Below are 15,202 nucleotides of genomic sequence, written 5' to 3'. Positions count from 1 at the left end.
TTCAGAATATGTATCGGGCACTGACCCTACGCCATCCACCACGTTCATGTCCAGGGGGTGTCTATTGCCACTCACAACGAACTCCTTACAGCTTCCAAACATATCACCTAGTCCCTCTCACAATTCCAAGTGTAGAATTTTTAAATGTTTAGCTAAAAAGCATCAGTGTACAAGAAGAATACATACTTATACTAGGTTTTTTTTCTGAATCTGTAAAATGCAAGCAATAAACTGGATGTTATAAGAAAGAATTTCTAGGGCTCACCACCACCACCACCACCAAAAGAATCATCTATCCACCAAGATTAGCACTACCAAGCCTTATATTTACTTGTTTTGTTTGCTTAGTGCAAACCAAGACATCTTGACCTTCCCATCATTAAGTTAAAAAGAACATGCCATTATGAGTAATAATAGTTCTTTCCTTTCTATTCTTATTCCACAGTAATCCCTGAAAATTGAAGTGGAAATAAGACTTTGTTTTACTAACATTTGCTGTCTGACTTCCTTTACACTCTGACCTGACTCTTACATCTAACTAGGAGGTAGAACTTGGTGTCAGAAGTTCAACGTAATTACTGATCAAACCCACAAATCCATATGACCTTATGCAAGGCACTCTGTCAGGGAGCAGAGAACTAAAAATCGCATTGCCTATTTTCAAAAAACTTAAAATCTGTTGGAGAGGGGAACATACAAATTAAAAGGTAATTACCTAATACTTGTATTCTCTGCCTTTTATTACAGTTATTTATTTTTTCTTCTAACACTATGCCTCAAGAGCTTATTTTCTTAAGAGTAGATGTTCACTAAATATTTGTAGAGCTCAAAGGTAATATTTCTTGATTTTAAGAAAAGATGGTGGTGCTTTGTAGAGATCTGAAGAAAAGACTACTGGTTTCCAGCTTGAATGGCTGGATAAAGAATGGGAACAGGTGCCTTTTGCCAAGGTAGGGAATTCTGGAGATGGGCAATTCTGACCTCCCAATCTGACATCTGGGTCTCACATGCATGTTATCCTATATGAAGAATATGCAACTGATCCACTAACAGTGGAATGGTCATTGATTTGCAACCAAGGATGGCAGGAAACTCTTTTCACTGGCAAAACACAGGCCAAAATGAGACATGTGGCTTTAAAACAAAGGGGTGCTAACTTGCTCGCACTGGGTAATGCCCAGATTCTAACCAGCTCACAGGACAAAGAGCACCAGATCCAGAACTGCCAGGCTGAAGTATGAACATCCACACCCATGGGACGTAAAAGATAGCTCTCTTATGAAAAAAATAAATTCAAAGTATTAAAATCGGGAAAAGAGCTCCGGCTCGTGTGGCTCAGTGGATTGAGTGACGGCCTGCAAACCAAAGTGTAGACGGTTTGTTTCCTCATCAGGGCACAGGCCTGGGTTGTGGGCCAGGTCCCCAGTTGGGGGTGTGGGAGAGGCAACCGATCAATGCTTCTCTCCCTCTCTCTAAAAATAAGTAAATAAAATCTTTTTTTAATCAGGAAAATATACAACCTTATTAATTCTATCACTATGCATCAAAGAGGCTTAGGTAGGAAAAAATGAGTTAATTCATTTTATATTTACATATTAGAAAAATAGATCGCACCTATTGTGCGCCAGTAATTCTTCTAAGCACTAGGGAAGCCTTAACGAACAAAACAAACAAAACCCCTGCCTTGGTGGGAGAGAGAGACAACATAAAAATGAATATAACACAATAAGTAAACTATTAAATATATTGAAGTTGATAAGTACCATGGAAAGGAAAATGAGGAGTAGGGGCAGGGGGATAAATTGTGATGTGAAATGGAGCAGCCAGAATAAACCCCACTGGGATGGTGAGAGTTGAGCAAAGGTCCAAAGAGGATCAGCCACTGCAACAGCAAGTAGGCCAGTATGGCAGGAATGGCGAGAACAAGAGGGAGAGAATGGGAAATGAGGTCACTAGGGTTCTAGGGCACAGAGGGCCTACGTAGGCCATTTGAGGACTTTGGCTCCCATGCTGAGGGAAATAGGGAGTTCTTATGAGTAGAGAAATGATGTGACTTACATTTTAAGTGAGTGAGCAAAACAACAGCTTTAACCGCTACCCCTGCATCTTTCTCTACAAGGAAAACAACTTCCAATCTGGAGATTCTCTTAGGTAGGCACTACTCAAGGGTGAGAGGTGCATTTCTTGTATGTTGTCCTGTGGACCTACCTGAAATAGTTTGAGATGTAAGACTAACTGGAAATTACCCATAAAGGTTATTGCTAGACTGATTTCTATTTTTAGTCCAGTTACAGTTTGACCAATGTTGCATAACTCATCTTTGTTTTTGTGTAACTTCCTTGAAGTCAAGCTGATGAGTGGACTGCATTCCCCAGACAAGCCCAGGGTGCCTTCAACAATACATCACTATCTAGGTTGAGGCCAGTAATACTCAATAGCCTTCAGCATCAAGAATGGGATACAATCCTCTTGCTCAAAGCCATTTGTCCATCACTGAAGGGTTACCTAAGTGATATCTTTTTGCACTTACAAATGGATGTGATCACTATTCTTCCCATACAACCTAAGTCTCTAACATAAAAATACAATATGGACAGTGTATATAATTTAAAATTTTACAGCTGCCACATTAAAAAAGGTAAAAATTTAGACATTGGTAAAATTAATTTTAGGAATGTACTTTATTTAGTTCAATATATTAAAAATATTAAATACTACTAAGATATTTTACATTCTTATTTTGTACTAAGTTTTGAAATCTGGGATATTATTTTATCCTTAGAGCACATTTCAATAGACTAGCAACAGTATCAAGTGCTCAAGGGCCACTTCATATTATACAAAATAACTATTATTCATCAGGGTGTTGTATTCCTTTTTAAAAAAAAATTTATTTATTTATCTGTTTGTTTATTTATTTTCAGAGAGAGGGTAAGAGAGGGAGAAAGAGAGGAAGAGAAACACCTATTAGTTGCCTCTCATACGCCCCTAACTGGGTCCATAACCCAAGCATGTGCCCTGACCGGGAATTAAACCCCTGACCCTTCGGTTTGCAGGCTGGCACTCAATCCACTGAGACACACCAGCCAGGGAAGGGTGATGTATTCTAAAGTTTGTTATGTAAAATACTAATTTTGTGGAATGCTCATCTTATATTTTATTAACTTAAATCATATTTTTCCATATTTCAAAGATTTCCCCAACTAGGATGTGTCTTCTAATCAACTAAAAGTTACAGCATTTTTTTCTTCCTTATCAGTACCTAAAAAAAAGAAACATCCTATAATCAGTGGTGTCATAATTCTTTGCTTGTAGCTCTAATACAAAAAAAGAATTCCACAGACACATATGTTTTAGAAAAACTGAGTAAAACAAAGTTAAGCAGACTTGTTTATGGTAAGACATCCAGACCTTTTAATATGTTAATATGAACTGTTAATTTCCAAATGAGAGAGATACATTATATAGCTTCTCCCCCACTCCACCCAATACACCTACAGGATGCTTTTAAATTTAAGTACCTACCAATAACTTGTGGAAATCTATGTTCCACGGAACACAATATAAAATACTTCTTACCGTGCACTGTAGGTGAAGGGCTTCTTGTAGGCTGAAGAAAAGGGTCAATGGAAACACTGGATGTGTTCAGAAAAGAACCCAGCAAATCTTGACCTGATGGTTTAGAAGGTGCTCCAAATGGGTCAAAGGCGGCACCTGGGAAACAAAGGGAAAAATGTGTTTCTTTGTCCTGAGTTCATTCATTCAATAAATATCAAAGGATGTCATTATTACCAAGCTCGAGGTCAAATACTTGAAAAATTAGGATGATGTCTGACTCCTGGAACTATCTTAAATTTCCTCAAGGGCTAACAAAAGTTTGTGAATGAACTAAGAAAACTAGAGCTAAGTGGGCAGCTGAGGTTTCCAGCCACCAATACAACAACACTAGTATTGTATCATTTCTTAGAGTTTACATTGCCTTTCATAAAGAATACCTCAGAAGTGGTATTATTTTCATTCTACAATGAAATTGAGGTTTAGAAAGACAAGTTGCTTGCCCAGTATCAAGTAAATAATAGGGCTGAAATTCATGCTCAAGTCTTTGGATTCCAAATTCCAGGAATTTCCCAAAGGCATCTCACGTTTCTCAAGGTGTGAAATGAACGTGAAGAAAACCATGCAGAGTGGCATTATCTTATTATTGGGCAAGGAACAAAATTCCCTTCAGCTCCTTATAATGAGATGCCACTTCCTACACTGTAAGTATCAAACTAATGAGTTGATTGGTTCCTGGACTTGGCCTGACCTATTTAGGAATAGACAACTAAAATCAAAGAAGTTAACAAATAAATCCCACTCTCAAAGCCAAGGTTGGATATATGGTTTAATGTCTTCTGCTATGACTTCATTGCCACAGCGCTCTCCTACAATCCACCAGGTAATGAATTAGCCTTGTGTAGCACTAATAAATCAAGTATCTGTCAGGCACTCCATTACATAAAGTATATCCCTTATCATTTAATACTCACAAAATTTTATCCCTTCTATAAAGGAGAACACTGAGATTTATAGAGTAACTTTAATGGGACACTACATCTAAGTTTGATGCCAACTAGTGGAGGAAAGTAAAATCTTCTATTGCTTGGTATACTTTTAATATCAACTTATGTTAAATCAGAGGCATTCTCTAATAATTAAAAGTGAACTTCCCAATACCAAAAGATGAGAGCTCAAAATTTAGTCTTTATAACAATGCTGATTGGTAAATATTATCCTCTTTTACAACCAAGAAGATTAAGTTTTTATCAGTAAGTCTACACAGATAGTTAAGTGTCAATCCTGGGATTCAAATCCAGGCCTTTAATTCTGAATTGTGTTCTTTTTACTTCCTTGTAGGGGACAGAATACTTGAGTTCTTGATCTGGGTTTGCCACCCATCAGCTACGCATCCTTGGACAAGTCAATCAGTATATCGAGGCCTCAGCTTTATTGTCTGTAACCTGGGGCACAGATCTATCTAATGTCTCAGGGGGTCCTTTTAGTTCTGTCACTGGAACAGAATTATGTGCACAGAAATATCATGGATTAAATCATCTGAAGTCAGTCAAGATGCACAGTCTTAACAGGTGACCACTGAGTTCTGTGCTATCTTGGATCTTGGGGATTTTTAATTTCATGATAGAGTCTTTATACACTTTGGTAAGAACCAGATGGAAGAAACTGAAGAAGAGGAAATATCCTGGGATTCATGGCACCTTGCATCCTGGCTCCACCAGCAACATGTAGGAGCTTGAGCCTCAGCACCTACATTCTAGGATTCTGAGGCTCGCTCCCACAAAGAATGCCTCCAGCTGAGCTACCATGAACCAACACCTGCAAGCCCTTCGGGGAAGTGAAGGATAAGCTTGGGAAAGAAAGTTCCTGCAGGTTACCATAAAGCTGGAACGCTGAGACATTTCTCCATATTCTTTGTAATGTGATGTTATCTTGGGAACAAAGGGCAGTTAGTTCTTAGAAGCCCTAATAGGCTGCTGCTTACTCAGCTACACTGCTGTGCAAATGTCAAAAAATTGTGGACTTCCAGTCATAGGAAGTGTTGAAGCTGTAGCAGTGAGCAAGATGAAGCTCCCCGAGGCACGTGGGGCTCCTACTCCTTACCTGGCACCGACAGCTCTGCTACAGTCAGCTGTGCTGCTGGAATGAGTCCCTTAAATATATCTTGATGTAACCAATTACTTCTCCGCATAGCCAAAGTGTACTCAGAAAAATACAATTCCAGGAAAGTGTTACAGGAAAAACGGAGGGAAAGTTCTGGAGCCAAAAGGCCTCATTTTGGACCCTTGCCCCATCAATTTCTAGCAGTATAAACAGTGTGCTACTAATTTGACTGTAAGACTCGATTTCCTCAACTTTGAAGGGGGGATAATAATTGCACCTATTTACGGGGGTTTTATAAGAATTGAATTAATGTTTGATGTTAAATTCCATGTTTGGCAAATAGTAAATACTCCACACATATCAGTTGTCATATTAATAATAATTCATTAATCTATATCTCTAAGCTCAGGTATCAAAGCCCTGAAAAAAAATTAAAGTCAGGATGAGAAGCTCAAATATTCACTCATACCCTGTACTGGTTTCTATTTCCTCTTGTGTTCCCCATTTAAATAAAAATACAGACTTCTGAGGGACTTTCAGGGAGACCAGAAAAGTCTAGCTTATTAGGAAGGTTCAATTCTACCTGCTTGGCCCAAAGGTCATATTTTAAACCTGGGAAGTACAGCAGAGCATGGAAAAAATTACCTTCTCCCACTCTTAGGGTTGGAGATGCAGAGGTGGACGTGGCAGACCGGCGTGGTGTTGACTGGGTAGATGCAGGTCCACTTGGATGAAACACGTCTTCCACCGCGGACTGTCCAGCCTGGGCAGGGCCAGCCGCACCTGCGCCCCCAAACAGGTCACTGAGCAGTTCAGAATTGGTGGGAGGAGCCACTGGTGCAGAGAAGTTCTTACTCACTGTAGACCCTTCTAAGCCAAGAAGGTCCACATCCTCAGGGGGCGGAGGGGCAGCTGGCTCCTGCTGCTTTTTGCTGGGCTTTTTGGTTCCATGCTTGTCATCGTTGGCACTGCCATGTGGACTGGAAAGGGTCAGAAGTTCATCATCTGATTGCTCACTTTCCTGATTCACTAGAGCAGCATGGTCCTCCTCACAGAATGATTTCTCCGATTTCTGATCTAAGAAAGGCCAGGATGCCAATAAATGTTAGCTACTGACCACAGCATATTTAAAAATATATATAATTGTGTATATATTTGCTGCTTTGAGAACTAATCATCTATATGAAAGAACCATGTGATTTAATCAACCAACTATAACTTAAAGAATGCTTAGAAGTACCTTGCCAACAGAGAGTAGAAAAGAAGCCACCTTGCCCAAAATGCCTAGGGTTGTCGGGAGGGATATCGATTGGAGCCTGTCCTGCAAGACAAAAGGACACAGAGTGTCAACGGAACACAGGAAATAAGTCAATGTGATAAATAACACAGAGGCTTCCAGCTGAAAACAAAACCATCCGATGACTCTTACCTCCTAAGGCCAAGGTATCTTGATGTTCTTGGTGAGAAGAGAAGAGGATGCTGGGATTGACATCTTTTGCGCAGTAATGTTCCCATGGTGGGGTCAAGTCTACCACTTTGTCATGGGGCTGCAGTTCAACATCCAAAGTCACCTGAAATAGCTGAGGATATTTTTCTGGTACATCACATGCATCCAACTCAGGCCTAAATAGGAAAGTAAAAAATAAGATGAGTGAAAACCAATGGAACCAGTACGATGTTCAGCACAGAAACCATCGCAGGTTGACTCCTAGGTTAACTCAGACTCATTTTTAGGGAAAAAGCAGTCATTAACCAGATAAGTTACTTTGCCAACCTGAGCCTCAGTTTCCTCTTCTAGAGTAAAGAGGGAAGAATGTCTAGAGGAAAGAATTTGAATACTGCTACACGTGACAACATTCTAGAAAGTGAGGGTGATACATACAGCCAATATGCACCAGCACAGCCAAATCAGTTATTAAGATAGCGAAACAGGCCCAAGGCTCTTGAATGTCTACCCTTACCCTGACCCAGCAACTCCCACCCATTACCCCAGCACCAGCCACCTCCCTGAGTTCTCTAGACCACACTAAAATACAGCAACTAAGGGTTAATGTCTGATGCAAGGGGGACTCCTAGGATCCTGCTTCAATGCTATGGCCTGGTATCCATTCTGAAGGGCCATTGCTCACATCATAATACTGATGAAAATGCCAACCCTGTTGAAAAGCACAGAGACACCCCACTGCAAAGGATCACAGCATTGGTAACTTTGTTTCCTCCTGCTCCTTCCAATGGAATTTAGGCATGTTAGGCCTTCCTGTTTGAAGTCCTTGGAGCCATTTGTATTCAAGATGGATCAAAACACCAGCCTCTCTGTGTTGCTAAGCTACATTCACAGTCCTGCAGCAGATTCAAAGATGCTACTGCCCAGCACTAATGAGCCTTGAGCAAATGGCTCCCAGCATATCACAGCTGTTCCAATTGAAAAGGGTTTTGGCCCAAGCAGCACTTACTTGGTGAACTTTAAAACTGTTGTTTCCAGTGGTATGAATCCAGTATGAAACTGAAGCTGGAATATCTGAGTGTTGGTCACCTAAAAAATACATGAGAAGCACACTACAATCAATGAAAAGGAAATCAGATTAATAAGATTATATTTTGGAGACCATGAACCTCCAATTGTTTCTAAGTCTGAACCTTTGTTTACTATGAATATTAAATGACCTCCCCATTGGACACAAGCCCAGCTTTGTTTCTAGCCTCTCCTCTCCATGAACTCTGCCTTGGCAAGCCGTTTCCTCGCCTGCCAATGTCCCATGTTCTTGCACACTGCTGTATTTTGACTCATTCCATTCCTTCCATCTAGCATGCCCTTTCTCCAACCTGATAAATTCATCCCTTCTTGCAAGGTTATAGCCCCTCTGTAGCCTTTCTGGGCCAGCACTCGCTAGAACAAATTACTCACATTATAGCATTTCACCGTGCCTCTAACGTGACAGTGCACATTTGAACACGTGTGAGTCTCCCCTGTTACGCTAAGTTTTTTAAAGGTAGGGACACAGTCTTATTTTGGTCAGTCCTGAATTCCTAGGCAATGACTGAGCATGCACTTAGCAAATATTTGATGAATTAAAATGCAATTACTTGCACTATCATTTGTAATATCCCAAAAGTGTCAATCATCCAAATGTCCATCAAGTGATGAAGAGATTAATAAAAGGCAATACAGTCATATAATGGAAAATTATTTGGCTATATAAAGGAATGAAGTACTAATACATGCTAGAACATAAATGAACCATGAAATATTATGCTAGGTGAAAAGAGTCAATCACAAAAGACATACTGTATAATTCCATTTACATGAAATGTCCAAAACAGACAAATCCATAGAGACAAAAAATAGATTAGTGGTGGCCTGGGGGTGGAGAAGGGGAATAGGCAGTGACTGCTAGTGGGTGCAGGGTTTCTTTTGGGGGTGATGAAAATGCTCTGGATTTAGACAGCACTGATGGTTGCACAACCCTTTGAGAATACTAAATACAAATAGAATGACACACTTTAAACGGGTGAATTTTATGTTATGTGAATTTTACTGCAATAAAAAATTGAAAAACTGTCATTACTTAATCACACATTCTTAATAGAAATAGCCCCCCTCAAACTGACCCAAATGGGACATTGTAAAAAATGGACACAGTTCTAAAGAACAAGGTTTGCTAGAAGTTCTAGGGCTACCACCTTCCAGCAAAGTCACCTCAGTAAGTCATAGCCTCTGTGGGCCTCAGTTCAGTTCCCTCCCCGGTAAAATGAGGGAGACGGGCATAAGCAATCTTTAAAGGCTCCTACTGATCCTAAAGCCATAAGACACTCAAGCCTAAAGTGCTGTAGAAGAAAAACTCTGAAATACTCCCACTGAAGGCTCAGAGGAACTTGTGCTGTGATTCTTCCTGAGACCATACCTTGGCCTGTAACCGGCTCCCAATGGTTGATCTCAAGTGATACATGGAAACGACCACATCTCCTTGTACAGTGATGCTCAAGGGAATGAAGATTTTCCCATCTTGGACACGGTATTCTCTTTAAACAGACAGAAACATACATGAAAAAGAGTCCAATTTGGTACAATCACATAGGTATAGTCTTCTGTAGCTCTGGCCAATGGACCTGTTGTTCACCCAGGCCTGGACCCAGGAACCACTTCCTATCTTGAACAAAGCAAGAGCACAGCCAGTGCCAACTGGGTGCACACTGGTTCTGCCATGGCCTGGCGTTGGTCTGGTGCCATGGCCTCTCTTGCCATCCCATTCAGACTCCTAGATAAATAATTGCCCATTCCTACTTTGCAAATCTCATTTTCTTCAAATACATCCAGCCTTTCCCTAACTTTAATGGTAAAAACAGGGACAGAAAAAACAAAAAGTCCAACCGAGATCAGTACAGAAACAGCAATGAAATGTTCTGTGAGGATCTTGGATACTAATCTTCAAATTCAATCTATTCCAAACTAATTTCATTTTATGCTACCATCCACTCCCTTTTTCCACACTCCTTCCCCTGCCACCTTCCACTGGTAGCTGCTCTTTCTTATAGATTCTATAATGTCTTTAATTATATTACAATCTACCTACTCATTCACCTAGAAACCTCATTACCTCTGACTCTTCTATTATGCTCACCAAATTCATCGAGGTCATCCCTTTTTTAAATATCCAGGTCCTCTGTCCACCAGTATTTTAACTCTTGTCATAGCTCATGTTAGTCTCTTAGCTTGTATTACCATTTGAAAGGGGGCTATGACATCCCTTGACTTAGTTGTGCATTTCTATGGCTATGGCCTATGATGAATATTTTTTTAACATCAGTCATGATCCAACTTACAGAAGAATTGAGCAGTTCACAAGAAGAAGGGAAGTATCATGACTTACTTCATTCGTTCAAAATCTGCACAGGTTGTATATATTTTGGTTTCTCCAATCAGTACATCACAGTAAGGGCGACATCCGTTTCTCTGTTTGTTAAAAAAAGGGACCGGACTGACAGTGATCGACTTAATCGTGAGAGGTTTGAAGTGAGGACGGTAGGGTTTGTCTGCTAGGAGGTCACACATATAGCCCAGGTATCTAAAACAGAAGATGGTCATTCTGTTGGTGTCCACCACACCAGAAGAAAGAGCAACTGATATTTGCTATGATGTTTATTTTTGTAAATTATTAACTTACAATAAAAATTTACTATGTTAACTTCTTTAATATGAACTAGCAAAAGAGAATGCAGCCAATAATTTAGGAAAGCTTTTATCTAGTGACACTGCTGTACCTTCCCCTAAGAACTGATAAAGAGGTATTTTTAAATGAAAAAGCTTATGGGAGCTTTATACCAGCACAATATTTGAACATCTATTCCTATTTGATCTAGCCAATTAAAACTTATCAGCTAAAGGTTGGCATTGAAACAATTTTAGAATTTTATCATCAGAAACACGTTTAATCCAAAAAGAAAAGGTAAGGAGATGCAATTTAAATAAGAGAAAGATAGTAAGTCAATTATCTAAAAAGGTATTAGTTGTTTTTTTTGTCCTTTAAGTATGTGATATCAATTTGATTGTTTCTGTGCCTACTCTGCATCTTGCTTACTTTACCTCCTGTGGGAAGGCGAAAGTCCTATGCCTGGTCGCTTTGCATATAACAACCGAACAGCTGGTCCAGGAGTAGAGTAGAGATTACAGAAAATGAACATAGCACCAACCAGAATTGACGATGCTGCCCGCCCATCCTGCCAAAGGAAATGCATAAACTTGTCATAAACATGATCCACTCAGCTACTCACCACTAAGAGAGAGGAATTGAGGGGAGGGGAGGAAGAAAGGAGAGAAATCCTTTTAACTGGGCATGCCTCTCAATGAAAAATTGTTTACTTGAAAAACAAACTTGGTCCCAGCTATTTCAATCACCAAGCAGAAAGGAGAGACTTATTCTTAGGATGAAACTGACTCTCTACTAACCTAAAAACACAGTGAATATAAATTAGATTTGCATATACTTACTAAAAAATAATCTAACCTTCAAAGTACAAAGTTTAAACTTTGGACTTGCGGCATCAGAACTAACAGTTGAGGTCTCTTAGTTTGGGACTGGAGGTAAATACTGCATTTTATTATAGAATATTCTATGTATGTATTTCACACAATATATGTTCCTAGATTCGTATAAAATCATATAAAAGAATCTTCACCTGATTCAACCTCACTCAATGAAGGAATACATACAATAACATTTCTGACAGATGGTGACCCAACCTCTTCTGGAACACTGGAAGCGACAGGGAGCTTACTGCTACTTGAAGTAGGCCGGCCCAGTTTACAAAGTCCTTCCTTATTCAGAATATGTTGAGTTGAAGTCTATGCCTGAGATGACCATCATTCTTCCTTCTTTCCCCCTTTGACAGCCTCCCTTTCCATCAATCCTTTTAATTTCCAGGTTAAAAACACTCCAATCTATGATGGTTCATTTTATGTGTCAACTTGGCCAGGCTAAGGGATGCCCAGACAACTGATAAAACATTGTTTCTGAGTAGGTGTGGGAGGGTGTTTCTGGAAGAGGTCAGCATTCGAATCAGTAGACTGAGTAAAGAGATCTGCCTTTGTCACAAGGGACGGGACATCATATAACCTGTTGAGGGCACAGAAGGCACAAAAAGGACAAATTTTCTCTCCTCTTGTGCTGGGCCCTCTGTCTTCTGCTGCCCTCAGACATTAGAGCGCTCCTATGTTTGGGACCTTCAGATGCCTGGACTTAGAGTGGTGGCCCCTGTGATTGTAAGGCCTTCAGACACAGACTAAATTATACCACTGGCCTTCCTGGCTCTCCAGCTTGCAGAAGGCAGACTGTGGGACTTCCCAGCCAATTCCTGTAACAAATTTCATGTGTATTACTCTCTATATATCCAATTGGTTCTGTTTCTCTGGAGAACGCAGGCTAATACACAATCCCTTCAGTTCTTCCTCATTTAGTATTCCATTTGAAGAGGCATTATCATTTGATATATTTCCTCTGAACAAGACTCTAGTTTTAAAACAACCTTAAATGTGCTGTCCAGATGTGAAACGCAAGCTATGACATGTGTTCTAACTAAACTAGAGAGGAAATATCATCTTCCATAGTTTGGACACGATGCTTTTACTAACATGAGCTCAGGCCAAGCTAGTTTAAATGCAGATTAAGTCACACCATAAACTCATATTGATCTTTCTATCTACTAAAGTCCTTAGTTCTTTTTCAGATGATATGTTAAGCTAATAAACAAATATATACAATCTTTTAGAATCAGAATTTAAGAGCTTATATTTATCCTGTATTTAACTTCACATGGTTTCTGTTAAATAATCAATCTCCAAAAACTTTTAAAATCCAGATTCATCATGTGAATCTCCCATTCTGAGAAAATTGATCAGCCTGATCTCCACATTGTCATAAAAAAATGCTGATGGAAAGGACAACCAAAACAACCTTGGGAGGCTATTGATCCATTAACCATATACCTTTGAAAGCACATATTCAACCACAATTTTACTAAACATATAAGAACCTAGCCCAAGTCTCTCCTTCTTGACTATAAGAAACTCATAAATATCTTGGAGAAATTCAATAAACTCTTCTCTACTATAATCTACTAGTCCTGTTGCAAAAAGTTCAGTTAGTTTGATATGAGTGTTCATCATGAACCAACTTCTGGTGTTTTTCCCAAGAGTTGAAAATTATCTGTGCAAAAATTTATATGAGAATTGCACCTGAATTGCCATGAGGCTCTCCAGCCTGTTAACTTTCCAAAATCAACGTCCTCTCTTTTGGAAACAAGTTCTCTTAGCTTGCCTGGTCCCTCTTCCAGTTTCTTCATATTATATAAAGGATCCACAATTGCTTTTCCTAGTGCTTTTGGCATTCTGTCACATAATGCAAGTCCAGAGAGGGGATTATTGTTCAGTACTGTGAGTCTCTTTCACTATCTCACTATCTATCAGCTTTGTCTTAATTATTGCTATTCCCTTTCTAGCTTGGTATTTGTTCCCCCAACAAAGGAACAGAATAAAGGAGTTAAGGCTATACCATGCGACTCAAGCATTTACTGTCCTTATTCCAAGGACATTTTTTCTTTTTAAAAAACAGTTTTCTCAATCTTAATTCTTTTTAGAATTTAGTCCTCCAGACATTCTTTTAACATGCTCAAGGTGCTTAGAGCATGTGTCCCCTCCTTTTATCTGCCATGCAGGTCTTTACATTTTTTATTAGTTTTTATATTAGAAGTTAAGTATTTGAAGTGGAAAGAAGAAAAAATGTTCTGTTTTTTCCCCTTGGCCAGCTGGCTCTCAAGAAGAAGGCGGAGAATCATCAAGTAAGATCATAGTAAATATATATATTTATTTACTATGGATCAGATTCCATTTGTGTGTTCATTTGTTTATGTTGTCAACCACTTTTTCAAATCTTTCATACCTGCGGTGCAAGGGGAAGAAGACACAGTTCTTGACTGTAATATGCTCACAGTCTAAAGGGACAACAGTCAGATCACCAATATGATGATGCAGTGGAGATGCAGTGGGGATGTCCCTATGGTGAAAATACTCAAAAGCATCAAAAAGATTTTACTGAAACTTGAGTTTTTAAACAATAGGTAAGAGGCCTCCAGAAAAAGGGATAGAGAAAAGGACTCTACAAAGTCAGCTGTCAGAAAAGTCATCATTCCTACTGGCAAAATATGACTGTAAAATACAGTGACTACTTACAAGGGCATAGGTATCTTTTTATTTCATTTCTATTTAAGCACAAAAAATAAAGAAAGCATAGGGAGTATAATCAATAATGTTGTAATAACTGTGGTGTTAACTGGGTACTAGACTCATCAGGGTTATTGCTACTTAAATTATATAAATCTCTAACTACTATGTCGTATACCTGAAACTAATATAATATCATATGTCAACTGTAATTGAAAAAATTTTTAAAATTATTTTAAAAGAGTAAGAAAAATAAATATTCTGATGTAGTTATGGCATACAAGGTCAATGGCATTTTTACCTGCACACCCACAGCTCTTATTTCTACCTCTTGTAATACTCAGCACGCTCTAGAGGCCCTGTATAATGTGGGTTCTGTACATACCTGCCTCCCTCACTAGTACTCAAATTTTAAGGCAAAACTAATGAGGTCATTCCTCATTTTTATATCCCTCAGATCACCTAATTCCTAAGTAGGGGCTCAATAAAATGATAACTCGACTTAAACGTTACCTGCCCATCAGTCTGCACAGGGCCAGCTGTTGACTAAGCTACACCAAACCACCACAGACAATGGCAACAACAATAAAGGTTACTCACCAAGCAGTGGACAACACAGACGTTTTTGGGATTCTGCAGTAGCCAGTTATACATATTCCGACACACAGCAAAGAGGTTGTGCAGACTAGGGGCCTGCCTAATGGGCCAACTGCATTCTGAAACCTGAGGGAACACAGCAAAAGGAAATGAATTCCCCTGGTGACGTCCTCTCCATCCACAGGCATTACATCACACAACTGCTTCTGCAAGTGATACTCTATCCTCTTTTAA

At 39.4% G+C, this 15,202-nt stretch overlaps 1 protein-coding gene across 7 annotated transcripts in view; it reads right to left on the bottom strand.

Moving 5' to 3' along the window:
• The window catches only part of DNAJC6 (DnaJ heat shock protein family (Hsp40) member C6), a 133,843-nt gene that overhangs the window by 12,622 nt on the left and 106,019 nt on the right, over nt 1-15,202 (bottom strand). For all 7 annotated transcript variants that reach the window (XM_054574262.1, XM_054574272.1, XM_054574283.1 and 4 more), the window contains 9 exons: nt 14,972-15,094; nt 11,240-11,373; nt 10,527-10,721; nt 9,561-9,678; nt 8,112-8,191; nt 7,088-7,281; nt 6,899-6,979; nt 6,304-6,735; nt 3,580-3,714 (listed from right to left, as the gene is read on the bottom strand). In XM_054574262.1, the coding sequence (XP_054430237.1) occupies nt 3,580-3,714; nt 6,304-6,735; nt 6,899-6,979; nt 7,088-7,281; nt 8,112-8,191; nt 9,561-9,678; nt 10,527-10,721; nt 11,240-11,373; nt 14,972-15,094 (1,492 nt within the window). The remainder of the gene's footprint in view (nt 1-3,579; nt 3,715-6,303; nt 6,736-6,898; nt 6,980-7,087; nt 7,282-8,111; nt 8,192-9,560; nt 9,679-10,526; nt 10,722-11,239; nt 11,374-14,971; nt 15,095-15,202) is intronic.

Source organism: Pteronotus mesoamericanus, unplaced genomic scaffold (genome assembly GCF_021234165.1).
Source record: "Pteronotus mesoamericanus isolate MK-2021 breed Mesoamerican mustached bat unplaced genomic scaffold, CSHL_Meso_final contig_105, whole genome shotgun sequence".
Taxonomy (NCBI): domain Eukaryota; kingdom Metazoa; phylum Chordata; class Mammalia; order Chiroptera; family Mormoopidae; genus Pteronotus; species Pteronotus mesoamericanus.
Note: the sequence above shows the minus strand (reverse complement) of the source record. Positions and strands in the feature narration are given on the sequence as shown.